At 52.0% G+C, this 26925-nt stretch overlaps 1 protein-coding gene and 1 long non-coding RNA gene across 4 annotated transcripts in view; one reads left to right on the top strand and one right to left on the bottom strand.

Annotated features, from left to right (window-relative positions):
- RHOQ (ras homolog family member Q) overlaps positions 1-23018 on the bottom strand; it is a 36454-nt gene extending 13436 nt beyond the window's left edge. The window contains exons 1-2 of one of the 2 annotated variants that reach the window (XM_081833513.1): positions 22476-23018; positions 21846-21904 (exon numbers count right to left, since the gene is read on the bottom strand). In XM_081833513.1, the coding sequence (XP_081689639.1) occupies positions 21846-21904; positions 22476-22617 (201 nt within the window). In that variant the 5' untranslated portion in view covers positions 22618-23018. The remainder of the gene's footprint in view (positions 1-21845; positions 21905-22475) is intronic. The other variant, XM_081833512.1, reaches the window with a different exon arrangement.
- The window catches only part of LOC145723890 (uncharacterized), a 1084435-nt gene that overhangs the window by 319029 nt on the left and 738481 nt on the right, over positions 1-26925 (top strand). The gene's annotated exons all lie outside the window — the stretch shown is intronic.

The raw sequence follows: 26925 nt of genomic DNA, 5'->3' as shown, positions 1-26925 counted from the left end.
GCCACAGCCGGGCACTGTGTGGACTACGGTGAAAAACAGACACGGCCCCGGCCCTCATGAGCTCGCAGGATAACAGAGCGAAGGCAAGGGCCTCTCAGCTCGGGCAGTACTGCTCCATGTTGGGGGATCTTTTGGAGACGTGGGGGTGTTTCTATGGTCAACACCTCTACGGGCATTTAGGGATGGGAGCCAGCATGCTATATAACCTGTGTAATGAAAAACGGACCCAGGTCCCACAGGATTGGTGAGTCTACTGCCAGGCGTTCATGAACATGAAAGACCCTTGTATAATCACCTGAATCCAGGACCTAACTCTGTTGTATATAAAAGCACAAAGTATTTGTTGCACGGTTTTCATGAATTTTCTAGGAAGGTAATTTCAGTGCAAATTGAAGGAGAAAGGTAGACTGTACTTTATTTCGTGCACAACATTATAGGAACTGCTTACCTTTGTAGAAAACTGCACGGCCCTGGCAATCTCGCTCTTAGCGTGGAACCACCAATAAAACACAATTATATTCGTCAACCTCGATAGCTGGGCATTCATGGTAATTCCAGCTGTAGGTGTAGGCATCTGACTACTTCATTGTGATTTGTGGAGTACTCAGCCCTGGGAACTTAGGAATTTAATGCTGAAATAAATATTTTTATTGTGAATTACTTTCCTTTTATTCTCCTTCACACCGTAAGATGTTACCTTGATTTAAAATGATGTGTAGAGAGTACACCTCCTGTAGATTTCATCTGAGGATGAGGAAGGGAGACATGTTTGTTATAAAAAGGGGAGATGGGTCTGATACAGCTGAGGCACTGAGCCAGGCATTTAACAAAATGAGACCGAAGTGACGAGAAATGCAAATCGGGATAGTTGCTCTGAGACACAAGGAGCCAGGTACTGGGAGAGAGAATAACCAGGGAGGCCAGATTCAGTCTGGGGGGTCAGGAAAGACCTCTTGGAGGGAGAGACATCCAACCTGAGATCTGGGGTGGGGGGGGGCAGTTTAAGGAGCCAGATAGAGGACAGTGTGTGCAAAAGCCCTGAAGCAGAATCACCCTGACAGACAACTGAGGTCCTGGGAAAAGGCCAGAGTGACAGACAAGGTAGGGTTGGAGAGGGAGCCATCCTGGACCATCAGAACCTACTGCAATGGAAAGTTATGGAAAGGTTCAGGGGGAAAAAAGGTCATGTAATTTGTTTTTTTAAAAAGCAACTCAGGCTGCTTTGTGGAGAATGAATTAGAGGTGGACAGGAGAACCGGAGAAAGGCCGTTACAGTAATTCGGGCAAGAGAAGATGATACAGCTAGAGAAACGGGGGATTCTAGATCTACCCTGGAAATGGACTCAGGCTTCGGCGAGGGGCTGGATGTGGGGCTGAAGGTCAGGGAGGTCTCTGGAAGAATCCAGGGTTCAGCTTGTTAAGCTGGATGGATGGTCTTGGACAGGGATGATGAAGCCTGTGGGTGGAGAAGCACATGAGGGAGAAAACTCAAGAGGCCAGTGTTGGATGTGTTAAGCTTGAGATGTCAAGTACACAGTCAGAAAAGTGTATGTGGAGGAGTTCTCTGCCTTCTGAGTGTCAGACCTAGGTCTAGACGCTTCCTTTTAGCTGAATCAGAAGCATCCCAAATTCGATATTTCTGCACTACAATCATTTCTTCTCCCTCAAATGTCCAACTCCTGCTGTGTTCCTCATCTCAGGACAAGATACCACCATGCAATCAGGCCCGAGCCAGACCCGGAGGCGACCCGATACCCAGTAAGACAGCCCTTGCCCAGCCCCTCACTGTCCTTCCCCTCCCAGACTCCTTTACCTGGGCGGCTCCTACTCATCTTCCAAGCTCTGGTCTAAAAATCTCTGCATCCAGCAAACCTTCTCTGAACCCACAATTCCGATTAAGCACCCACTGCTCTGTGCTTCCTCAGCACCCTGGGCCCCTCCCGCCATTGTGCTAGAACTGGACTGCCTCCCTCCTTATCTGTATCCTCCACAGACCCCCTGAGGGCAGGGGACAGTTCAAAGCGTGGCTTATAGTAGCTGCTTACTAAATTCCTGTTGAATGAACGAGGGTGCTGTGTGGGAAGGCGAAGTCCAAAAGGTCCACTGCAGCCAGATCGCGGCTGGCTTGCACTGGGCTGGCTACAGAGCTGCAGAAGGTGGATCAAGTGTCTGAATTCTCCAGCAACATTGCTGGCACCGCCCTCAGCCAAGAATCAAACCGCCTCCTGCGAGCAGGGCGATTTTCCTGTGATGCACCGAGGGGTCCCACCCCGCCCACCAAACAACGGAGCTCTGACGTAGCAGAGCCTCAGACCGAGATACTTTCAGCACGTTAGGCCCTGCTACTGCTCTTCACCGCGGCCTTTTTTTCATTGTCTGGACATCTGTTTTACCTAGGGAAGGGGGGTATTGTTGACTGCCTACCCAGCATCCTTCTACTTCCTCCCTTCCTAAAACTGACTTAGTTCAGACCCATCTCTCCTCCACCCCGACGCATGCCTACAGGGCCTCGGAGTCCATCCTTAGCTAGAAGAATTCCTGGTTAGACTCAGCCAATCATGGAGTTCCATTCACCACGGTCGGCCACGGCCATTGGCTCCGGAGTGGGCACCTGACCTAAGTTGTCCAATCAGAATGAAGTAGCCCCTGGATGTTCCAAGGGGCTCCTTCCCTGCCCCCTGGGTCGTGGTCACTGATATTTGGGTGGGTACAGGACCCAAGAAGTCTGATCACAATGAAGTATTCCCTAGATCATCCAAGGTAGCTACCCCCTCCTCCGTCTTCTGCTGCTCCTCTTCGTCTCTTTCTCTCCCTCCTCCCATCCACTCCCATCAGTATATAAGGATTTGCCGCTCACTGGCCCCATCTCTGCAGCTCATGGAGACTATTTGGGGACTCCCCTCTACATCAGCCAGTGCTGTGGTCCCTGTATCACACTGGAGTATGCTACCCCAGGACTAGCCACACAGAGGGAGTCATATGTGAGTATCAGGACTGACACTGCCAGGGGCCCATCAACATCTGGGCTACAGATCACCTGGGCTTCCCACAGCCGGGGTTCGGGGGACCACACATGGAGCACAGATAGCCAACAGAGAACTGGGAGTTAGAGACGAGCCAAATACAGGGGAAGCACAATCTTCCTCAGCTGTGGACTAACACCTGCCGTTCTCTGCCTCGGAGGCCAGGGAAGACGCTTGCGAAGCCTGAAGACACTCATTGACATATATACCTACTCCTGGGCTTTTAATGTACTAGAAAACAAGCAGCCAAGCAGCAAGAGAAGACCCCAGGAACTACACTCTGATTAAGCCTGAAATGCTGGTTTTCTCCATGTCCAGAATGAGGCAGCCAAACTGCACAGAGGAGTTAAACTATGACTACCAGGCCCATTTGGAATCTGAGTACTTGAACCACACTCCTTGGCCAAACAGACGGTGCAATCTGCCATCTGAGACGAGGAAGACTTCTGGGCGGGCAGTTAAATCAGGACAACCTAATGTAGTTCACAAATACACTTTCACAGAACAGACCCTTGAAAAAACACACACAATTTACGTTAGGGTGATGAACAGTTTTGCAACTAGATCGAGGGGCTGGTTGTGCAACACTGTGAATGTACTAAATGCCACTGGATTGTGCTCTTTAAAATGATTAACTTTATGTTCTATCAGCTTCACCTTAATTTCAGAAAAATACACACAGGTCCACAAGTATGTAAAGCAGGGCCCTTGTGCCTACGTGCACACACACACACGTATACACACAGACACATACACGCACACTCAGATTTCTTTGAAATTCAGAGAGGTGCTGCACAGGGCAGAAACACCCAACGCATCAACTCCTCGGGACCTGAGTTAGATCACTACACTCCTCCACGGTGTTGAGCACGGCTTACCCCCACTCTACCTGTCCTGCATCACTTCCTTCACCTGCCCCACTCCAGCTCTGGACTACGGAAGGTTCCCGACAGAGTGCGCCAGGCCCGTAGCACATAATCGCACCACCTTGCTCCAGCCTTATTTCACTTCCCAGACCTGAGGAGCACGGCTTGCTCCCACTCTCACGCCAACGCCAGCTCCCCACTGACCCTGCACCGCTAGCCTATGAGATCGGGCAGCTCCCACTTGACAGAGGAGGAAGCCGAGGCTCGGAGAAGCTCATCCCGCGTCCAGAGGCCCAGGAGAGTGGGGCAGAAGTGAGGCAGGACTGCCGTCCTAACAACTACTTTAGGCCCCTCCTGGCCCCTTTGTTTTGACCAGGCTGTAGATCGTAGGCTTTGGACACAGACTTTTTGAATCTCTGAATCACAGGCTTCCGAGCTGTGTTACTTCCCACTTCTTTCCTTTACCTACAGAATGGACTAAGCGTCGTCGGGAAGGCTGAATGAGAATGAGCTCCATACAGTAGGAAAGGCTCCCGGCAGACGTGGTGGCTGCTAGCTTATGGCCATGCCCGGTGGGGCCCCTTCTGCACTCAGTTTCAGCCACTTTGGGGGCAGAGTTATGCATTTTATTGAAACTGCATTGCACGTGGGCGGTGGCACGGCCACCGGGGCCTTGCAGGCTCGCGGCGCAGACAGCCGCGGGCAGTTTTCGGCGGCTCGCTGTGAAACGGTAGCCGGACGCACGTTTGCACCAGCAATCCCGTGTGTTCCGAGAGGCTCGGCCAACCCAGAAGCAGGCGCTCCCACTGCCCAGAACCTGGCTGGGCAGCCGGGGCATGTGCGGGAGCAAACTGGGAGCCGGGGAAACGAAATTAAAGAGACGGAGGGCTCCCGGCCGACCAGGAAGCTGGCAACAGCGAAACTTGGGGAGAAAAGCACCAGGTACGTGGTCATTCCCGTGGTTCCAGGCATCCGTTCTCTTTCGGGTATCCTCACGGAACCCTGGAGGCAGCGCGGGGACAGGTGCTGTGACCCCGCCCTCCCCGGGCACCAGCTGAAGTGGTGGGACAGTCGGGTGGGGCGGGGGGCTGGCGGGGGGCAGGGGGGCTGGCTGGTGGGGCGGGGCGGGGGGAGCGTGGTTTTCAGTCTTAGAGGCGTGGCCCTACGGTCTGGTCAGATTGCACAGGGACCTGCGCGGTGCCCGCTCCGAGCTCACCCCGTGCTCCCCCTCAGTTGAGTCCTGTCGGAGCCCCCAGTCCAGCGCCTCAGCTCCTTCACTGCATGTGTCATGTGCTGCCTGGAAAATCAAAGCACGCCTCGCCCTTCAGGGAGGCACCGGCTGACTTAGGCGATCTAGTAAGACACTGGCAGCAGGGGGAAGGCCCTAGAAAACTGAATTGCAGACGTGGAGCCGCAGGGCCTGGTCTGAGGCCCAGCATTGCCGCTCTTGGGCCGTGCGTGTAACCTTAAGAGTTCTTTCAGTGTCTCTGGGTCTGTTTTCTCATCCATTTAAAAAAAAAAAAAAAAAAAAGGCAGGACAGGAAGATAATATCACCTACCTCATAAGGTGGTTGTTGTGGCGAAATGTGGCTAAATGTGGATCAACAAGTCCAAAGAAGGCCTCAAATGTAGGCACAGAATTAATGACAGGAGACGTATGTGCTAAGGGGCACAGGAATTCAGAGGGGAGACAATTCGTCCGCCCTTGAGGACTAGAAAAGGCTGCATGGAAAAATCCACACGACCTAATGTTTCTCTCTTAGTCTGCCACCGTGGCATAGACCTTCAGAAGACTTCCCTGGCCCCCCCATGGCACCCCTTAGAAAGTCCAAGCCCTTCAGCCTGGTGTTGGAGGTTAGCCACGGCGGACGGCCGATTCCCTCCTAACTTATTACATCTACCGGCTTCCCTGGTGACCACCCAGTGGAGGCAGTCTGCTGCTTGCCTGTGCGTCTCCCTCTGTGTTTTCTCTTGGCCTGGGGTACCTTGTCCTACCTGTGTCCCCTCCTCACCCCATACACAGGTGTCATCTTCTCTCCTAAGAAAACTGCCTGTCCCCAGAGCTGGAAGTGCTCCTGCCCGCCTCCCACTGTCATTAACACCTGTAGGTATGGTGAATAAATCAAGGGGAACTATGGTAGGACACCCTAATAATCCGACATAAGGCTGCATTTTGAGAATTAGGTTAATGAAAATCAAACCGTAACTGTTATTAGTCATCTGCAGTATGGGTCACACTGGAAAGCACCCAAATCCAATCAAGGGGACTAGAATGTAACTAAGGAAAGCCGTAACCTAATACAGTGTGTTTTGGCCTGGCTGAAAAAATAGGTTAACTGAAAAGTCGTGGTCTACACAGACTCTACACAGAGTCCAGCAAAGGAGAAACTGCACAATTAGAATCTCAGCGTCCACCTAGCTCTGCCGACGGTAAGACGCTGGCCGTGGTGGACACACACAGCCCGGTCACTAGAAAGCCACACTCTCGTGTGGAAGGAAAAGTTCATCACTGGGTTCTAGGGCCCGGATAAAATATACATTTCCTCTAAGATTTCTAATTCTGTGTGCTCCACAGCCTCCATCCCAAGCAAGCCTCTTCTGAATTCATTTTCCCAAGTCCCATGATGCTAAGGAAAGCTACAATGGATAGCAGGCACCGGAAAGAATATCTATCACTATAACTTTGTTCTTCATATTTCTGTTTTCTAGTTATATAAAAAAAAACGCGATGACTTTAGTTAAATCCCAGCCAACTGAACACGTGCATTTATCTCTGATTGCTCCCAAATCCTCTAACATTATGGTAATTAAAAAAAAAAAAAGAAAGACAAAAGGCATAAAGCCAGAGGGACAAAGCAAACAGGAAAGGAGACAAGAGCAAAACAATTCTAGAAGCTGGGAGGTAGAAGAACGAGTGGGACTTGACTTAGCAGACTCAGAAGGGCAGCAATGAGGGGAAAGGTAGGAAGCCCCTAAAGACACAACCCCCTGAAGGTGTGGGAACTGCAGCGGCCTGTTCACCTGCAGGTGGATTGAAGCTGGAGCCACAACAAGGGGATGAAGTGAGTCTGCTTATGCAGCACTTAAATTCCAGGTTCCATGCTCTATCATGGTGAGCACTCTCCCGAACCCCGGCAAAAGGCAGGGGGAGTTAGTGTCTGGAGAGGGTAGAACAGAGGGCTCCCTGGATCAGGGTGGCGGGGGGGACGCAAGGTCCAGCTGAACACACTGAACACAAGGTCAGGACACATGCTAAAAATTAAGACCCCTACTCTGCTTCCGGCACTCCCTTCCCAGAACAGTGGCAGCTGTGCGTGAACCCCTCAGACAGGAGAGAGGAAGATTCCTTTCTAAGGAATATGAGTAGCCCAAGGGGAGAGACCAAAATCTGATGTTAAAGATTCCCCAGTGAAAAGGCCCCGGCAGCTCGCCTCTAGCAGTTCTCAACTGCGGGTGTCAGGGCTAGTGAGGGGTGATGGTGCCCCAAGGGAACATTCCGTAATGTCTGGAGACATGTTTGATGGTCATGGCTGGGGTGGGGTCAGGCACCTCCCTAGTGGGAAGAGGCCACGGTTGCTGCTAAACATCCTACCGTACACAGGACAGCTCCCCACAACAAAGAATTTTCCAGCCCAAAATATCGAGAGTGCTGACGGGGGGAAACCCTGACCTTCAGTAAGGACCAGAGTCAGCCAGCTTCGCTCACACGCAGAGCTTCCCACATGCCCCAGTGGACGAGTGGACCTCTGAGGAACGACCATGAAAGACAGATCAAAATGTGATACAATGCAGGGAACAAAAGTTTTGAGTAACTATTATTAATATCCTCAGAGAAATTGGAAAAGACAATCAAAAAAGCAAAACAAACCAGACTAAGAAGATGCCAAAGGGGAAAAAAAAAGGAACGTCTAAAGAACAGGAAAAGGCTCTTAAAAATTAACAATAGAATCACATTTAAAGAAACAATAGAAGGGGTGGATGATAAAATGGAGGAACTCTCCCCAAAATAGAGCAAAAACAGGGGACAAATATTAAAAAAAAATTAGAGGACCAGCCCAAGAACTCCCACATTTAAATACTGGGAGTTGTAGTGTAATAGAAAAGATCAACTGGAAATGAAGAGATCAAAGAAATAAACCAAGAAAATTTCTCAGAACCAAAGGACATGAGTTCCAGATTGAAAGGGTCCACGATAGCCAGCTAGACCCTACTCCAAAACCCATGATTGTGAAATTTCAGGGAGCCTGATGTGGGGCTCGATCCCAGCACCCTGGGATCATGACCTGGGCGAAGGCAGATGCTTAACGACTGAGCCACCCAGGTGCCCCGAGAAGTAAATCTCTAAATATATTCAATATCACCACCTAGAGCCAAACACTAATATTTTGACAGTTTTGTTCCAATTTTTTTCTTCACATATGACATTCATGGGTATTTTTCAAAGTTGTAATCATGCTATATATATATATAGTTTTAATCCTTTTCCACACATAACACATCATTAGCCTTTTCACCGTCTTTAAATATTTGCTGAAAGCAGATTTTTTTTTTTTAAGATTTTATTTATTTATTTGAGAGAGAGAGAGAATCCGAAGCAGACTCCCCTTCCCGAGCACGGAGCCTGATGTGGGGCTTGATCCCACGATTGCAAGATCACGACCTGAACCAAAACCAAGAGTCAGATGCTTAACCAACTGAGCCACCCAGGTGCCCCTTGAAAGCAGTTTTTAATGGCTGTGATTATCCTAATACACATCATGCTATCATTTAACAAATCCCTTTTTACTATGCATTGATGTGTTCATAATTTATCACTATTATAAAATTCATTGTGAAAAAATAATTTTATGTAAATCTCTGTGTACTCTGATGCTTCCTGCATGTAAATTCATAGAAATGAATCACTGAAGTGATCTTTACCAAATTAACCCTCAACAGTTTGGGTCCGTTTTTACTCCCAACAGTGGTGCACAGAGCATCAGCTTCCCTAACGCCTGGGTATCAATTTTTCCCATCTTGTCCAACTTGATAGGTAAAATAAAAAGGTTTTATTTGCATATCTCTGCGTATTGTATGTTCACTGGCTATTATAGTCCCCACTTATCCACGGGGATACATTCCAAGACCCCCAGTGGATGCCTGAAACTGCAGACAGTACTGAACCCTCTACTAGACCTACACACACATACCTATGATCAAGTTTATTTATAAATCAGGTAGAGTAAGAAATTAACAACAATAACTAATAATGAGATAAAACAATATACCATAATGAAAGTTATGCAAAGTGGTCTCTCTCTCAAAATATCTTACTGTGCCGTACTTGCCCTCCTTCTTGGGATGCCGTGAGATGCGTAGCCCACGTGATGAGATGCAGCGAGGAGAGGACGTAAGTCAGTACTGTGATGGAGCGTTAGGATATTACTGCCCCTCTGATGGTATGTCAGGAGGAGGCTGCTTCCGGACTGCAGATGACCACAGGTGACTGAAGCTTCGGGAAGCAAACCCGTGGACGGTGGGGGGGGGGGAACTACTAATATGCTCTGCTTCTTTTGTGAGCTTTTGGTTTATGTCTTGTGTCTATTTTCCCACCGAGACCACATGGTAAATGAATCCTCTGGCAACTTCGTTTATGTCTGGATCTCTTATGAGTTAACACAAATCAGACCCATGGAACCAATGATCCGTGAGCGCCTGGATTGTGTTTCTGAATCCCAATGGCCCCACCATCTGTGAGGCTCTGGGCAAGTGGCCAAGACACCTTTATGTCACCCCTCACGTTCTACCATTTCCACCTTCTCTTGGCACATTACACTGCTTGCTTTTCTCTTTCTTTTCTATCCCATTTCTACTTGTGTTTTGGTCATCTGTATACATCTTCTCTTCCTACTGGACTCTAAATGCCTATCTGATGGGTCTTGATTCCTCACCTCACGTGTGTTTAACAGATACTCTTAGATCTGGTGACTAAAGATATAAAGGTGTGGGTGGGGGTCAGGAGACTATGAACAGAGGTACAGATGGAACCAGAGCCTGGAAGGGGAGACGGGAGACCAGCTCCACCCCTCCCTGAGGCAAGGGTGAAGACAGCGCGAGGGGTGCACGTGCAACAGAGTTTGACTTTCTGCCTCGGCACCCAAAAACGGGTTCCCAGAGCCTGGGGCAGAGTGCCCCTGTAATAAAGGCTGACAAAAAGGAATAAAAAGGAAAGACAAGGATTATTCAGCCATAAAAAGGAATGAACTACCGATACATTCTATAATATGGATGAACTTTGAAAACATTACACTGAGGGAAGAAGCCTGACAGAAAAGGCTGCATAGGGCACGATTCCATTTCTATGAAATGTCTGGAATAGGCAAGTCCATAGAGACCGAAAGTAGTTTAGTGGTTGCCAGGGGCTGGGGGGGAGACAGGAGAATGGACAGTGACTGCTAATGGGTATAGGGTTTCTTTGGGGGATGACGAGAATGTTCTGGAATTAAATAGTGGTGATGGTTGCACAACTTTGTAAATATATAAAATCCACTGAATGTGAGTTATATCTCAATTTTTGAGAAGGAAGAAGTAAAACTTCTACACCCAACGGTTTGGTCCATGAGGAATTTCTGAGGAATCCCCTGCTTTGTAACACCAGCTTGCCCAGGCTGTGATGCTTCCACACTGCTCTGTGAGGTCGAGCAGCAGGATGTCACAGCTCCCCGCAGGGGAGCAGGCAGCATGTGTGTGTCCCCTCCTCTCCAGGCCGAGCTGAACAAGTCAACCCACTCGCTCTCCCCTCCCCCTGCAGCTAACAGAGTGCCACAGGACACACTCTGGAGGGACACCTGACATAAAACACACTGCCAGACTCGTATAGATCCAGACTTGCTGGAGAACAGTTCACATCCTGGTCAAGATTTTATCCAGATAGACCTGGCAGCCTTTCTGCTAATGGGCTCTATGGGTTAAGAAATGAATTCTATTATGCTTAAATGGGCAATGCTTTAGAATGACCACCTATAATCTGATTTTAAAGACCTTCCATAATGTCCAGACAGATCAGAGCTGTCCTCACTGGAAAGGTTCTTTCCACAATAATCTTTCCAACAGAGTCCCCTAAATCTCACGCTCACCTAGCTCCTGCTGGGATCCCCCAACCTCGTGCTAAGTGCTGGGCACCACAGGTAGTCCCCCTCTGGGGGCTTATAATCTGGGTGCCGAGGAAAGAGTTCTGCATGAATAAGACCAAATGCTAGACTGTGGCCTCTAGACAATTTCTCCATTGAAATTCAAAGAAAGGGTTCAACTGCAAGATGGCTGGAGTCACAGAGGAGGAAGGAGGTCATAGGGTGCATCAACCTCAGAAGGACCTTCTCACTTTCCGCAGGCTGGACAGAGACCTGGATGAAGGCTTCAGTCTTTACACACCCCCACCGCAGGTCTGAAGGAAGCAGGGACCCTGCCACCTCTCTCGCCTCTTGCCCCTCACATCCAGCATCCCTCCAGAGCCAGAGCCCACTAGAAACACCTTAAGATAATAAATGTGAGCCCTGAGCCAGCTCACTGGGGAGGACAGCCCTTTGAAAAGTAAGCTGGATTAAGCTGGGAAAAGTGCCTTTTCAAAGACAGCCCTTTGAAAAGTAAGCTGAAAAGTAAGCTTCTATTTTAATTGAACTGGACCTTCAGGAGTAAATGTTCTCTCTCCTTCCCTGGCAGCTCTTAGAGGGGGCATAATTTGAGCCAACACATTTATAATCCCAACCATTATGCCATGTGAAAGAGGATGGTTTTTCTATACTGAAACAAGTTTGGAAAAAAAGAAAGAGAAAGAGAGGAGGGGGAGGGAGAGAGAGAGGGAGGGAGGGAGAGAGAGGGGAGGGAGGGAGGGAGGAAGGAAGGAAGGAAGGTCGGCCAGCCAGGAGAATGGAAGAGGACACTTACACTGAAAGCTTTGGTCAGCCAGACTAATTACGGCCGAGATGCATGTCTGAGTAACAGCCCTTCCTCCAACCGCTCCTGGTGACCTGCCTGAGGAGTTTTAATACAAAAGGACGTCATAGCCCATCTGTTGCTTTGGAACTAATTTAGCACACACCAAACTGGCCTAGTCCTCGGGGGCAGGTCTGTCACCACCCGGAGTGCTAACCTCAGCTACAGTGAACAGAGCAGGGCCCAGGCCCCAATCTGTCTAGCCACTTAATGCACAGGAGACAAAATGCCTTGGCACTTGGACCTCATCAAGGAATACCAGTGGAGCCTACTATGTGCACAGCCCTGGGCCAGACAGCACATCAGTGGAGTCAAGGGCAGCTTAGGAAGTTCTGTTTCAAATTTCTTCTGATAGTGCCCTTGGCCCCGTCGGCACCAGACAAGCTAAGTAGGTGGCTTCGATTCATCCCAACAAATACGGAGAGTCCCAGCCCTGTGTAAAGAACTAGAAATAGGGGGCGCCTGGGTGGCTCAGTTGGTTAGGCCACTGCCTTCGGGTCAGGTCATGATCCTGGAGTCCCGGGATCGAGTCCCGCCATCGGGCTCCCTGCTCAGCAGGGAGTCTGCTTCTCCCTCTCCCGCTCCCCCCTCTTGTGCTCTCTCTCTCTCTCTCACTCTCTCTCTCAAATAAATAGATAAAATCTTAAAAAAAAAAACAACAAAAAACTAGAAATAGGGTGTGTGGAGGTGTATGTGGTGGGGTGGGGGGTAAAAAGTGAATAAATTATGTTCCCTGTACTCCAGGGACAGCGTACGAGGTGGGGGTGTGTGTGTGTGATGTCTGTGTGTGTGTGTGCGCAGTATGTACAGTGTATGCATGTAAGTCTGGGGGGGATGTGTGCATGTGTATGTGTAGGGGGTGTGTGTGTGTGTCTATGTGTGTCATGTAAATGTGTGTGTGTGTGTGGTGTGTATGTATATAGTATGTGTGTATATATGTGGTGTGTGTATGTGGTGTGGGGGGGCGTGGGGGGACAGGGGAGGGGCGGAGGGGAGGCGGCTTGCTCTGAGGGGACAGTAAGTATACAAACATTCATTAACTCAGTGGCTCTGACTTTTCAGCCCGCATCAGAATCACCCGGAGGGTCCGCTGTGACAGAGCTGTCCCAGAGCTTCGGATTCAGGAGGTCTGCGGTGGAGCCTAAGAAACCGGATTTCTAACAAGTTCCTGTGAGATGGGTTTCGGTTCAAGGAGCACATTTGGGAACCAGGGCAGTAATTCAAACTTTTGCTGAGCATCTAGTACATGGAAGAATTCAATCTGGGCACTTTCTGCACCAACAAATCAACTTGGAGAACCCCTATGGAGCTGAGCTCCCAGGAGTAGCTGGTCTCCTATGGACAGAGCCGGGCCCACTCGGGGGCCCCCCCCGCCCCCACTCCGTGAACAGGCAGCGGCTCCCCTCCCATCACTGGGTGTGGGCCCTACCCCTTCACTGAACTGGGAGCTCCTCCTCCGGGCAGGGCCTATGCCTGGCCTCTCCCTGGTAAGCCCTGCCCCTCACCAGGTCCCGATCTAGCTGTGGTTCTCCGATCTAGCTGTGGTTCTCCGGGACTGTTTGCTGACAGACCGCATGAAGGTTTTCAGCTCGTCCTGACAGCCATGGGGGGTGGGGTGGCTAACGCAGGGGCAGGAGGAAAGGGGGTCCCTGCAGACCTGCTGTCAATGGGGACAGCTCAGGAAGGCGAGCAAAATGAGCAGGAGTGGGAGAGGCAGCCTCGGGTTGTAAACAGGGAATATTCAGCTGTAAGTGGGACAGATTGGAAATGCTTCACTTGGAAACAGCTTTCACCTAAATAGGAACTCTCAGAGGGAGGAAAGGAAGGCCTAGGGCAGCCCCTATGGGGACAGAAAAGGCACCTTGGCAGGCCAAAGCTGCCCGGCCCAGCAGCCCCCAGATAGCAAGCTCGTGTCAAGTCAAGGCTAGCAGGCCAAAAACAAGGGCGAAGACGCAAAGGGCTGGGGAGGAAGGAGTCAGCTGAAGTCAGCGTAGAACTTTCCCGGTCCCCCCTTCCCTGTGCGCAAACAGCACTGAGCTGCTTCCAGACCCTCACAGGCAGCAGCCACCTGCACCACCCAGGGGAAGGCCCCTTTTGAAGCAGGAGTGTACATTAATGAACACACTGACAAAACACCCTTAACTTCCGGGGGGCGGTGTTTAGGGGGGCCACGTTAGCAGGAGCCCCCACCGGTCCACCTACAGACAATTCCATCAGCTCTTCTATCTAGAAAAGCGATGCGCTTGGGATGTCCTTCTTGCAGGAAACGTTCAACAACGGAATACATGCGATGTAAAAGAGACATTTAACACCATCTAGCTGATTAGCATGAGTAATTTAACATAAAGAACCCAGGGCTTGGAGAGGGGCAGCCTGCTGTTGCCTTCCAGCAGCTTCGTGGCCTGGAACCCGTCGCTTAACCTCCCTAACCCCACAAATGGAGGCAAACCCACTTGCTTCCTTTCCTCACAGAGCAGGTGAGAGGCCTCTGGGAGGAACCAAATGCAACATGCTATGCACTCTGTGAAAATGCCACTCGGCGGGGAGGGTGTAGGTAGTAAACCCCAGATTCTACCCCGAATCTGGGCAGGGCTGGCAAGTCTGGGATCGGGAGAGAGGCGGCTGGTCCCCTACTCCCACCAGTCACTCGACAAGAAGACGGTGACAACAATAAGGTCCCTTCCCCCCCCCCCCCACTTTCTGTTCTTTCTATTAAAATCAACAAGCAACACAGCACCAGATTAATATCTCTCTGATTACTAAGTTGTCAGTTACCGGGTGAAACACTCCGTAATTTAATGATCAGCCCTGCTCCACAAGTCGACACTGATACGGGATCTGGGGTCCATACAGACACATTTGGGACACCCCCTTGTCCTGTGCTCCCCACGCTCTTCCCCCCCCCACCCAGAATACGAGCTCCCCGTGACCCTCTGCCCGCTTGACCTCGTTTAATCCAATGCTCCGCCCCCGTCTCACTTCACGGGACAGGGAGATCATGAGTTGTGCACACGGTGGGGTGGAGGGGCCAGCAGTGAAGTGGCTGAGGTGGGATGGCTCCCCCTGGAAGGGACAGCCCAAGCCCGGGGCTGCCTGTCCCAGGCCCTACCCCGCCACCTTGAGCCCGAGAGCTGGGAAGCTCTGGTTTGATCCAATGACTCTGCGAGGAGGTACATCTACCATCCCCATTTGACAGATGAGAACACTGAATTTCCAAGAGGTGAAGACCCTCGCTGGGAAGTGGGCCCTGGTAGTGCAGCGTGGGGGCTCACAGGGGCCACGAGTATACTCTAGTCTCTCCCACCTCTTCCCGCAAGCCCACGCCCTCCACAAAACGCAGCCCTGCCACCTCTTCTGGGGTGGGACCATGAAGCACTCGGTTTCACAGGATGAGCTTTCCCAGCTGTGTAGGCAATCAGACCCCCTCCTGTCTGCTCCCACAGAACACGGAGCAGACACTGCATCAACAGCGCCTGAGCTGAACAGGTGTGGGCCCCCAACGCTGGCCTGGACCATCACTCTCAGCCGCCATGCGTGGTGACTACAGGCACCATCTCTAATCCTTACTGCAACCCGGGAGGCAGACATTACCTCCCCAGTGCGCAGGGAGGGAGGACCCGGCTGGCCCATGGCCTTCCAGCCACAGAGAAGAGGAGCCGGGATCCAGAGCTGGTCTGGAGAATCCCAAACCCACACTTCCGTGGCTCAGCGGCCTCCTCCTCAGGGGACCCAGACATGAGAGGCCTCAGGAAAGTTGCAAAGGCCTGAGCCTGAGAGACAGTATTGGGGGACAGGCCCACTGGTGACCGCTAAGCCCCCAGGCTCTCGGTGGGAGTATAATGGATGCCGGCTGCATCCCTTGGAGCCTGGGATTCTTCTGACCCTTGGAGACTTCAACTGTATTAAAGCTGTTTTCCAACCAACGGGTTGTGCCTGAAGCTATCATCTAAGGGCTCTCACCTTAGTCTCGGGTTAACCTTTTTGCAGAAAGGAGCTGACAGCCAAAGAAAAATCAGCTCAGTCTGAGAAATATTTGTTGTATGCCTTCCGTGCCCCAAGTACCTGACTAAGTGCTGGAATCGGGGAGGAGAAAAAGACAGTCAGTCCTCACGGAGCTCAGAGAGAGCAAGAAACAGCCCCAGAGGGCCCGGCAGGCAGGGGATCTGGAAGAACTCTCCTTGGGGAGCCCCGGGAGAGCTCCCATGAACCGGCCGTGGCCGCCGCGCAGCCTCCCCGGCCGGCCTCCCCGCGCTTCCTCGGACGGAGCAGCGGCCTGCCAGAAACTAAAAGAGGAACAGCAAACTGCTGAGGGCAAGGAAAGCTGCTCCTTGAACTGAGCTTGCCACATTAGGGCAAAACCAAGTCCCTCCGAGTGAAAGGAAATCCAGCTGAGACTCACCAATTTCAGTTTTTAAAGACATGTGTGGTCTTGGGCTTCATTTCGTTGTAACATCTCCTCTTCCCTCCTCCTTGCAGTTCGCTCTTCTGTACTGGCAGCCTCTTGGTAGTGCCGACTGCTGCCAGCACGTGTGTCCTTGCTGGAAACTGATACCCCCGTGGAAAGCTGCTTTGTTCTCTCTTGTTTTAATACCACTAGGTCTCGTCTTTGAAACCCTAAATTCCACAACAAAACCGCAAACACCCAGTTCCCCATAAGGCCTCCGACCCATGAGCTGTGAAATGCTGCTGCCCACCTTTTTCATACCCTGGCACACACAGAAATGACAACATATGCCCAGGCCCCTTGAGGCTGCACACGGCCCCCCGCCCCTCCCAGAGCTAAGAGGTTGGGATCTGAGCACATCTGTAACACCCGCTTCGGATACACCTGCTGGGAAGCTTTGGTTCCCATCCGATAAATGTCAGTAAACCTCAAGACAATCATGACAGCTGTGGAAGAGCCAGGCAGATCAGAGGAAGGGGACAGGGCCCATGTGCACACAAACAGAAAACCAACGAGAGCTGACGGAGACTGCTCCCACCCCGGCGCTCCTGTCTGCACGACCACGATCTGAGCTGACACAGCCCAAACCCATATCAGAGAGACAACAAGGGGAGCATAGGACATTCAGTCACTGCAGAAGCTCTGGAGCCAACAAAGGCCATCCACCTTCCCAACGCAGAGGAGGAAACCAGAATTCTGTGTAATGTGGTGCAGGCTGGAGATATAAATAGCTTCTAAAAAGGTTAGGGAAAATGCACAGATGACAAATCTACAGTAGGTTACTAAGGGAAACCAGGATGCTTAGGGCCAGCAGCTCACCTGTTGAAGCTGTGTTGGGGAGGAACTCTGGGGCTCCTCCCAAACTCTGCTCTCTGGGCTCTTCGGGATGCAGTGGGGGGCTGCTGGCCCCTGGAGCCTGCGTAATGTGAGTGGGGGCTTCCTAAGCCCTACCGACGTGCCCTGCAGGCCCCCTCCAAAGGAAGGAAAACCTTTTTCCTAACTACATCTCTGTCTAGTTTCCATAAGCCTACTCACTCTCAAATTCCTCATCTGGCAAGAGTCTACCTTCGTAGACTGGTACTGGGAGGATGCCTGCCTGAAGGAGGAGGAGCCTGATGAGTGGCAAACCGTGGCCCTCCCCCTGGCCCCTTCCCATTCTACAAGGCCCTTAGGTGCCTGCCACCCCAAGAAACCCAGAAGGTGGGGCATTCCATGGCTGCCTCCCCTGGAGATTCCTTTCTGGAGGGAAGGTACTTCCCTGGTTCCCCAGAGGGCTTGAAGGGCAGCCACAGCTGCTGGGCTATGTCAAGTAAGAAACAGATCTCACTTGTCACTGAAAAGCCAACCCCAGGGACACCTAAGTTAAAGATATTTATAGCTCTCATGTATGCATCCTTGAACCTGTGTGTGTTTCAGCAACACCACACCCAAAAGCATCCATAAGGACTTCCACACACTGAGGCAGTGGCTAAATCTGGAACTTTAGGGAACCCAAACGCATCCCCAACACACACCCTCCCGAGAGCGGGTATTCTGAGACCTGGGATAAACTGGGCGCCAGTCCTTCCCCCTTTAGGGTATCAAGTTCTGCCTTCCTGCCAAGGATTAAGAGATCAGCCTGGAGCCCATTGCTCAAGAGCAGCTTGCCAGGCTGCTCATCTGCACAGAGAGCGAGAGCTCTCCCCACTTCCCCTGAGCTCCAAACAGCACAGAGGCAGGAGGGAAAGTACTGCCTGTCCCGTCCATCCCTGGTGGGCAATGGGGCTGCTGCAGAACCCACACTGAAGTCCTGAGAGGCGGGCAAGAAAGGAGAAGCTCCACCAAGGCCCAGGCCGGAAGCCAGACCCCTCCACCAGGCCCCGGGGAGGAGGAAGCCACCACGGCCCTCAACTTCCACTCCAAAATGCTGGGCAGTCAAAATGTCAGGGCCGCTCCTGGGCTTGGCCAAGAGAGGGGGGCTTCCCTTCGGCCAAGTGTGTTGGGGATGTTGAGGGATGTGCCCAGAAGAGCACATGATGGGGACTAAAGCACACTCACATTCATATTCATTCATCCTCTCTCTCTCTCTCTGTGCCAACAGCCACAGAGGCCAAGGGGGAAGCGACCTCCTCCAGAAGGCCAAAGGTCATCTATGACAGTCATCTTTTATGTTCCCTAATGTGTAAATTGGGCTAATGTTACCTCTAGCTTTGAACTTGACTGGGGTCAAAGAGGATACCAAGAGCAAGCACAAAGACTAGAAGTTTCCACCCAAGGGAGGCACGATTTCTGTTATTCAAATACAGCGAGTGACCATTCTGAGCCAAGATTATGGAGAGAAAGTGACGTTTTCCAAGGCTGTGCGCTTCCTCTTTAGCCCTTCTTACCTCCCAAAGTAGAGTCAGCTGAAACCTACAGACCCCACTTGTTTCTCCGAGTGTACACTGGACTCCTAGCTCTTCTAAGTTTTTCTCCCGTCACTGGGCACGCAGGCTCTGACGGAGAAAGGTGACCATCTGATACCACAGGGCATTTAGAGCAGGGAGCACTGGACTGCGTCCACGGGTCCAGTGATGGGGACTGTGGGACTCCTGAAGTACGAGCTGGCTCCATACCTCCGGGTGAGAAGGTTCTAGCATCTGGCATCTCGTGGAATTTCTGTCAACTGCAGACATAATACACTAGTCTCTTCTGCCCGTGACCCCCTGCCCCCAACAAAACTGCCCGGAGTGCAGTACTATCATTTCTTGTAATATTTATACCCATCTTCTATGAGCGAAGAACAGTGCCAGCCACTTTTACATACCTTAAACAGTTTAGGCCAGTCTACGACACTGCAGCAAAGTTTTGAATTATCCACGTTTTTACTAGATCACAAAGGTTAGGTACAGCCAGAATCACATGACTAGGATAGCAAGCTGGAGATCTGAGCTCGGGCCTCTTTGGTTCCAAAGCCCGTGGGCTTTTCTCTGCTGTCCGTGAGGCTTCAAAAGGTCTCTCTGTATGTACACATGTGCGTATGCATGTCTGTGTGTTTATCGACCATTACTGTTATCGTAGATTAATCTGATGCTGATTCATAGAGGCACGAGATCTTAATGACCAAGAACAACACAGGCATCTCCTATTTAACACACATGAACAGGTATCTGGTTCAGATCCTTCTCTCTATGCTATCATCAGCCATGGCAGATCCCTATCTTAAATTTATTCTTTTGTAATCCCCAGGTGCTTAGCACCGTGCTAGGCATACACTGGGCACTCCTCATTTAATCTCCTTGATGATTACATTGCTAAGATTGCTTATTAGTAATAAACCCGTTAAGTGCTGAAAGATGAATTATCACTAACTTTTATCTAAAAGGAAAAGTTCCAGACACTGGGAAAAACACCAAGGGGCCTTAAAACACATCTTGGTCAACAGAGTAGGTGTCCCACCACTGGGTGAAAACAGGAATATGTGAACCTTCCTAATAGTTTGATCCCATTTGGAATGTGTCTTACAATCGCCACGGGACACAGCAATCATGAGGACTTATGGGAAGCCCTGGTTTTGTGAGTGGATCCAACTTCAGGTGATGATTTGGATCTGAGTTCTCTCCTCTGCAGCAGTAGCATACAACCCCCGTTCAGAGAATGGCTGTCCAGATTCCAGGTACCATGTCTACAGACCCACAAGGAATCCATTCAACCCAGGTGGCATCTCGGCCTCTCCCGTGGCTTCCTGTGTGTATAACCACCTCAAACTGGGGCAAATTCAGACCCATGTCCTAATCCCAACAATACCTGTCAGTAGCTGTGTGACCTGAGGTCAGCTACCTACCTTCTCTGAGCCTCAGTTTCCCCATCTGCAGAGCTAGAATACCACTTAGCTCATGGGGTTGTTTTGTGGAGAGAAGAATATTTGCACGTGGCCGCCCCATGCCTGATACGCAGAAGGAACTCAGTAAATACTAGTTGGGTTTGAAGGTGCACAGAACAGGTCTGACACACACATCCTGTTGAATAGGGCTCGTGGTCAAATGAATGGTCATGGTGACAAGTTAAAGGAGAAAAGGGAAGAGGTGGTAGTGAGAGCAGTTAAAATTAGAGACGATATTTAAAATCCGGCCTCCTTTTCAACCAACGATAAATGTTATTTATCAACCGTACGGCTCAAAAGTTGGTTTTACTTAATGGACTGTGTTCTGCCTCTTGCCCTCCATACGTTCCGATAGAATAAGTAACAGCTACGAGGCAGGCAGCCCGAAGGGGCCCTGGCAAGCTAAGGACTGGTTGTAGTGACTTGGGTCGGTTTGGTGAAGGGGGACAGCCTCGGGCACCTTGCGCTGCCAACAGTTTCTCTATCCTCAGATGCTCCTCTAACTTAACAGTTTAGAAACCAGAAGCCCCATCAAGACACCCTCCATAAGGCATTTCTCAGAATCCAACCTGGAGCCACAATTCTGAAATCCAAATCTAGAAAAGCTGCAAAGAATAGCTCCCCTTTATTAAGCACCTACCCGAGTGTGCCAGGCTCAGTACTAAGCATCTGGCATATAATATACGAACAGGGAATGTTCTGAAACCCATCGCATGGATAAGGAAACTGTACTACCGGACATCTGCCAGAGCACTCTCTAAGCCCCTCAGCTGTTCCCATGTCCTCAAGGACTCAAGTCTGCATGCCACGTGGAAACTTCTGCCCATGTCTAATCACAGGGCTGGATTCTGTAAAACTTCATCACACGCAATCATCCCGGCCCCACAGCAAAAGCGGGTCTGGGAAGAGGGACAGAGACAGAGAGGAGAGCCACCTCTGATTTGCTAACGGTCAGAGGCTGCCAGGAGGATTGTGCATTTTCTTTCTGCACAATAATCTCTCCCCAAGAAAACCCAGACAAAGTCACCTGGCCTTTCTGGGGGCGGGGGGAGGGAGAAGCTCTTCCTCCAAGACTCATACTGAACTCCTAACCCTTCCTCCTCCTCCCTACCCCAGGGAGTGGCTGGATGATTGTTGTTTCATTCCTTTTTTTCCCTGTGGTCCTCTGGTAACACCACAAATTACGTTTGCAGGGACTCGAGTCCCAGAGTGCAATGATGTTGTAATAAACATAACCAGGACCAAATGCCTTCCCATCATATTAGATGATGCCATTTCGCACCAATCAGGCTCCTCAGGCAGGCAGACCACTCACCAATGAGGGACCAGACAGAGGCTGTGAGGGGGAGACCTGGTCATCTGCAACTAAAAATAAGGGCGCTTCATGATTGGCCGCTGCCACTTTGCAACAGGAGTTGGGACCCACACACCAGGCACCATACAGAAAGCACACAGGCAAAAACTTTCATAGCCCAGGGGTTCGCATGGGGTGGGCTGGGATGGGTTTGTTGTTGGGTTGTGTGGGTTTTGTTTTTTCCTTTTCCTAATTTGCTGACTTGAAAAAAGAAATAAAGACTTGATCCACAGGGGCCCCTCGAAGACACACCCTCCTTCCTAGACATCTGTTTCCAAAGGCCATGTACAGCCACCCCGAATTAAGGAAAGGCAAGGGGGTGTCGGCCAGGGGCCAAGACACTCACCTGTCCGGCCGTGTCATAGAGTCCCAGGAGGTACTGCTTGCCCCCTACGGTGACGCTGACTGCAAGGGCAGAAGTGGGGGCGGGGAGAGAAGCTCGATTATCTAGGGTCTGGGGCAATCTCCCTCCCCATCAGGACCCGCTTATGCCAACCCAGCCGGAAGCATGCGGGCGCTCCCCGGGAGATGTCACCCCTTTTCCCTTGTGCCGAGCTCACTGTTAAGTGGCAGTGAGGCCGGGGTGTGATGTGGCCCCACTTGCCCACTCCCTTCTCCCAAGTCCGCTGGCCACGTCTCGCCCAGTGCCCCAAGTGTTTCCCCGGGGGATTTGGGGCAGTAGGGAGGAGGCCGTGGGAAGGTCAAGGAGGTCGGCCCAGGGCGTCCGAGGGCTGGGAAGTGCGGGGAGCCGGGACTGGGCCGGGGGTGGGGCGGGGTAGGAAGACGGGTCTCCTCTGCCCGCGACAAGGAGGGCCGGAGGGGAGGCCTGGGGGTGGGGCCGCGAGCCCCGCGTAGGGCCAGGCGCCGGAGAGGGTGGGGAGCGCGCTCGGGGGAGGCGGCGAGGGGGCTCCGCCAAAGTTGCTCCAAAGTTCCCGGCCCGGGGAGGGGCCCCTTAGTCAGCAGTTCCGAGGCTTACCTGCGTAGTGGTCGAAGACGGTGGGCACGTACTCCTCGGGGAAGGCGTCGTTGGCATAGCTCATGAGTAGGCACGTCTTGCCCACCGCCCCGTCGCCGACCACCACGCACTTGAGCATCAGCGCGCCGGGCCCGTGAGCCATGCTGCGGCCGGCCGGCCTCCGGGCATGGTCCCCCCGGAGCCCCCGCCCCGGCCCCGGGCTCAGCCCCAGCCCGCCTGGGGGGTCCGCCGCCGCCGCCGCCGCCGCTCCGCGCAGCAGGGCCGCCCCCCCGGCCCCATGCAGCGGCTCCCCCCGCCCGAGGGGAGGGGGCGGCGGGCCCGGGGCGCTGCCGCCGCCTCGGTCGCTGCCCGGATCCCCGCCCGGGCCCCGGTCGCCGCGCCCGTCCGCTGCCCCCGCCGCTCGGCGCCCGCGCCCTCTCCCCGGCCCGGCCTCCCCAGGAGGATCCGCTGGATCATAAGACTGGCCGGCCCCCGGGGGAGACAGCAACTTTGGGGAGGGCAGCGGAGGGGAGGGGCCAGGCGGCTCTCCCCGCCCCGCGCCGGCCCGGGCCCCCTCCCGGCTGGGCCCCGGAGGAGGGCGGGCCCAGGCGCCTCCGCGAGAGCCGGCCGCCCGCCCCGCGCCCCCGCCCGCCGGCTCCGCGCCCCGCGCCGGGCGCCCCGCCCGAGGCCGCCGCTCGGCCCTGCCCGCTCACCCTAGCTTGACTCCCCGCGAGGGTTGGGGAGGGGGCGAGGGGGAGGAGCCGCGGAGCTGCGGCGGGGGGGGTGGCGGGGAGGGAAGGTGAGGCTGGGGGAGGGGGCCGAAAGGGAAGCGCTCGGGAGGAGCCGAGGGCTCCTCGCGCAAGTGCCCGCAGCGCCCGGAAGCGTCCAAAGGCCCCGGTACTGGAAGAAGCCGCGGAGGCTTCTTGGGGAACCACGACGACTTCAACGATGACGCAATAGTCATGCAAAATTATACATATATATTTAAACTCCACCCGGAAGGCAGGATCCATCCTATCGGCCTCTAAGAGCACAACAGAACTAGCATTCGGGGAAGGAAGAAAGGCCAAGAGGTTTTTAAAAAAAATTTTGTAAAGGTGCGCGGGGTGGTAGGGGAGGGTGGTGGTGGTCCCATAGCTGTAGAGTAGGGACTCCCGGCTTGTTGCTTGGTTCCCCACGCCACCACCACCACCCCAGGCTGTGTTCACTGCACGGCGCTTGAATCATTTACTTTGAAACTGGTGACTAAGGGAGTTACAGCATCTTGAACCTTTGAAGCAACCCCCAGCCAGCCAGCAAAGGGAGACCCTGCGGGCTCCGGATGCGGCAAATGTACCTGTGCTTCCTCTGGAGGCAGCATTCTCGGAGGTCCCCTTGCAGTCTCGAGTGTCCTTCGAAGGTGTTAGGTTGTGATCCCTGAGGAGTGATACTCTTGCTCTAAGACTTGGCCGGTGATCCAGGGAGCAACCCGTGACCCCTGCCTGGGCAAAGCTCGGAAACACCATCTGGCCAGCTCCTGTTTCCTGGCCTCTTGACCATTAGGCACCCGGCCGAGGGCAGGGGAGAGTGGGTACGCTCCACACTGACACCACACCCCCTACCCCCTGCTTACACGGAGAAATCGCTTTCTTTCATTGATTCACAAGATTGGAAAATGTTATGTTGAGAGGCCGTGTGGAGGTCAACTGGACCATCTCCCTTAGCTCTCCCCGAGGTTGTAGGTAAGCAAACAGACCTAGGGAGGCGAAGTGGTTATCCCAAAGGCTCCCAGCTGATTCCGGCAGTCAAAGAAGGAGCACACTTTGGGGGAATGTCCCCATGCCTCACTTCCCAGGCCTCGATTCTCAAACCCTAATCAGACGTCTACTGTCCCGGAAAGACTTCCTAGATTATTGGAAGGTCCTTGTGGAGTCACACTGAACATCTCATGAGACCCCTCCATTTGGGTATTGCCATTGCCCCACTGCTTTAGGTTATGCGGTGAATCTGGAAGATAGTTTGTGTGTACGGAATGACAGGTTAAGGAAGGCAGTACAGTGCCTTGAAGTCAGATCTTGGTTCAAGGCCGGCCTCTGCCACTTTCGGGAGGACTAGTCCCCTTTGCCTAGAGGACCATTTCTTCAGGCAGCGTGTATAGAGACTGGTGTCCTGAAAGGAAGGTCTATCAGAAGAGGTTAAGGAGCTCCCAGAGTAGCCCCAGCAGGGAAAGTGCATTGGGTCCCAGCTCTGACACCCATTAACCGTGTTACCTTGGGCATGTCACTTCTCTTCTCCTGGCCTCAGCTTTCTCATCTATAAATGTGAGCTCATCCATAAGGGTGGAATCAGGTCTCGCCCCTGAGAACCCTGGAGCCCTTCAGAATGTGTCCTAACAGACCCTGGCAAAAGCTTTGGGACAAGGGGAGAAGCAGTTGCTGGAGACATGGGGAAGGCCTTTATGAGGGATGACGAGGTCTGTCCTGGGGCTGCAGGAGAGAGGCTTCTCAGAGGTTTCCCCCGTCCAGGACTCTTTCCTCTCAGTTCTTACAATACTTCTCAAAGTGGCAGCTACTTACTAGGGATCCAGGGAGCTGGAGAATGAGCTCCAGAACCTTGAAAAATGGCAGGGACCCCAGGTTCTGGATGCTCTGGGAGAAGCTCTGGGAATGTCAGAGCACTCCAGTGGGGTGCTGATGTCGGATGAATCATGCAGTGGTACTTCACTGGCCATAGTGACCTCATCCCTTTGGCCCATAGAAAAAACCAAAACTGACTGCCAGGAATACTTAGAGCTCTGGGCTGATTCCACCAGTGTGTAAGTGGAGTGTAGTTGGCTAGGGGGGACTTATCCTGGATGCCCCAGGTCAGCCCAAGCCCACCGATGGGTTAGCTGGAAGGACCAAACAGATCTCAACAGAAAGCTTACCTTCCTATGAGCAAAGAAGATAATGCCTCAAGTGGTTAAAACAAAAGCAAACAAACCAAACACACACACACACACACACACACACACACACACAAAACCAAACCAAAACAAAACCCCAAAAAACAGTTTTCCAATTTCGGGATTGGAGGGACAGGAGGCAACTTTGTTTCTAAGCATCCCATAGACTCTGTGCTTGCTTTTGTCCCTTTGTGACTGCACATGTCAAAACACACACAGGTCTGTGTGAGAACAGTGAAATCTATCCTTAGCCTTCCCCTCTTTTCCCTCTTCCTCCTCTTCATTGATTCATCCAGTGTTTCATTTCACAAGTATTTACTGAGGTCCACTAGATGCCAGGCTTTATTCCTGGACGCGGGATGAAGAGCTGGAAAGCCACAGTTGCTGGAAAGGGAGGTGGAAACAAGCTGATGAGCAAACAGGTAATTACTATATAATGTGGTCAGTGCTATACTGGAGTCTAAGGAACAGCCTTCTGGAAGTGCAGAGAAGGTTGTTAGTACCTAGCTGTATGTCTGCTGAGGAAGGATTTGCAGAAAGGGATCACTGGCCTGGGGTTTAAGAGGCCAATAGGAGTAAGATAAGAATGGCTAGGAAAGACAGCCCTGCACAGGGTAGGAAGACACAGCACACAATTTTTTGGGATTGGTGAACCATCTAGGGTGGACAGAGTAGAGGATTAGTGGTCTAGGGAAACTGGTTTGTATTCAATTGGGCACTTAATTGAGAATTTGCAGAGCCGTGTATCGTGCCCAGGTATTGTGTGGGTACTTGGTACTCATCTATGTGGGCCTTCTTCTTTGGCCCCCAAAACAACCACACGAGATAAAATTTGTAGAGAACATCTCTTGGGTTGTCTGCCTATCCAGAACAGACCATTTGCTTCTGCTAAATGTTCTCTCTCCTTTATTCTCTGTGATCATGTGGTTTAAATAGAAGCTGCTATCTTCTTACACATCCTGCCCCTGACCCCTGTTGATTAGCCCTAGGTGGGTGCTTGAGCCAAGACGGGACAGTCAGAGCCCTTCCTGAAAGGTTTGAATTTGGGATTCAAAACAGGAGTCTCCCCTGTTTTGCTAACTAAACTAGATGTGAGCCTGGAAGCTGTTGGTCATTCATGTTTCATGTTTCAGCCATTCATGAAATAACCAATCCAAGAAAATAAAGCTAAAATGCAGAGAGAAACAAAAATGGAAATACAAATCCTCCCTTACCACCACCCCTCAAAAAGGCAGAGACAATACAGGCTATTTGTGAGTTCTGCTTCTAGTTATCCCTGAGACCCTGTTGTACGATTGTCCTTAAGTTGGTCACTTGAGCTCATGAGTTTTTCCTCCCCTTTTGCCTAATGAGTATGGGGTCATTTTCTGTCACTGGTAACCAAAGGAATCCTGCCTATAGTTGAGATTGGTGATGTACAGAGAAATGAAGAAATTTGCCCAAAGCCACACAGCTGGTAAGTGGCAGAGATAGATTTCAAAATGATCTGTCTTCAAAGCTCAGCTATTTCCCACGTTCCACAGGAGGGAGGCATCCAAAGTTTTTCAA

This window comes from Leptonychotes weddellii, chromosome 10 (genome assembly GCF_054177405.1).
Source record: "Leptonychotes weddellii isolate Sample4059 chromosome 10, ASM5417740v2, whole genome shotgun sequence".
Lineage (NCBI taxonomy): Eukaryota > Metazoa > Chordata > Mammalia > Carnivora > Phocidae > Leptonychotes > Leptonychotes weddellii.
Note: the sequence above shows the minus strand (reverse complement) of the source record. Positions and strands in the feature narration are given on the sequence as shown.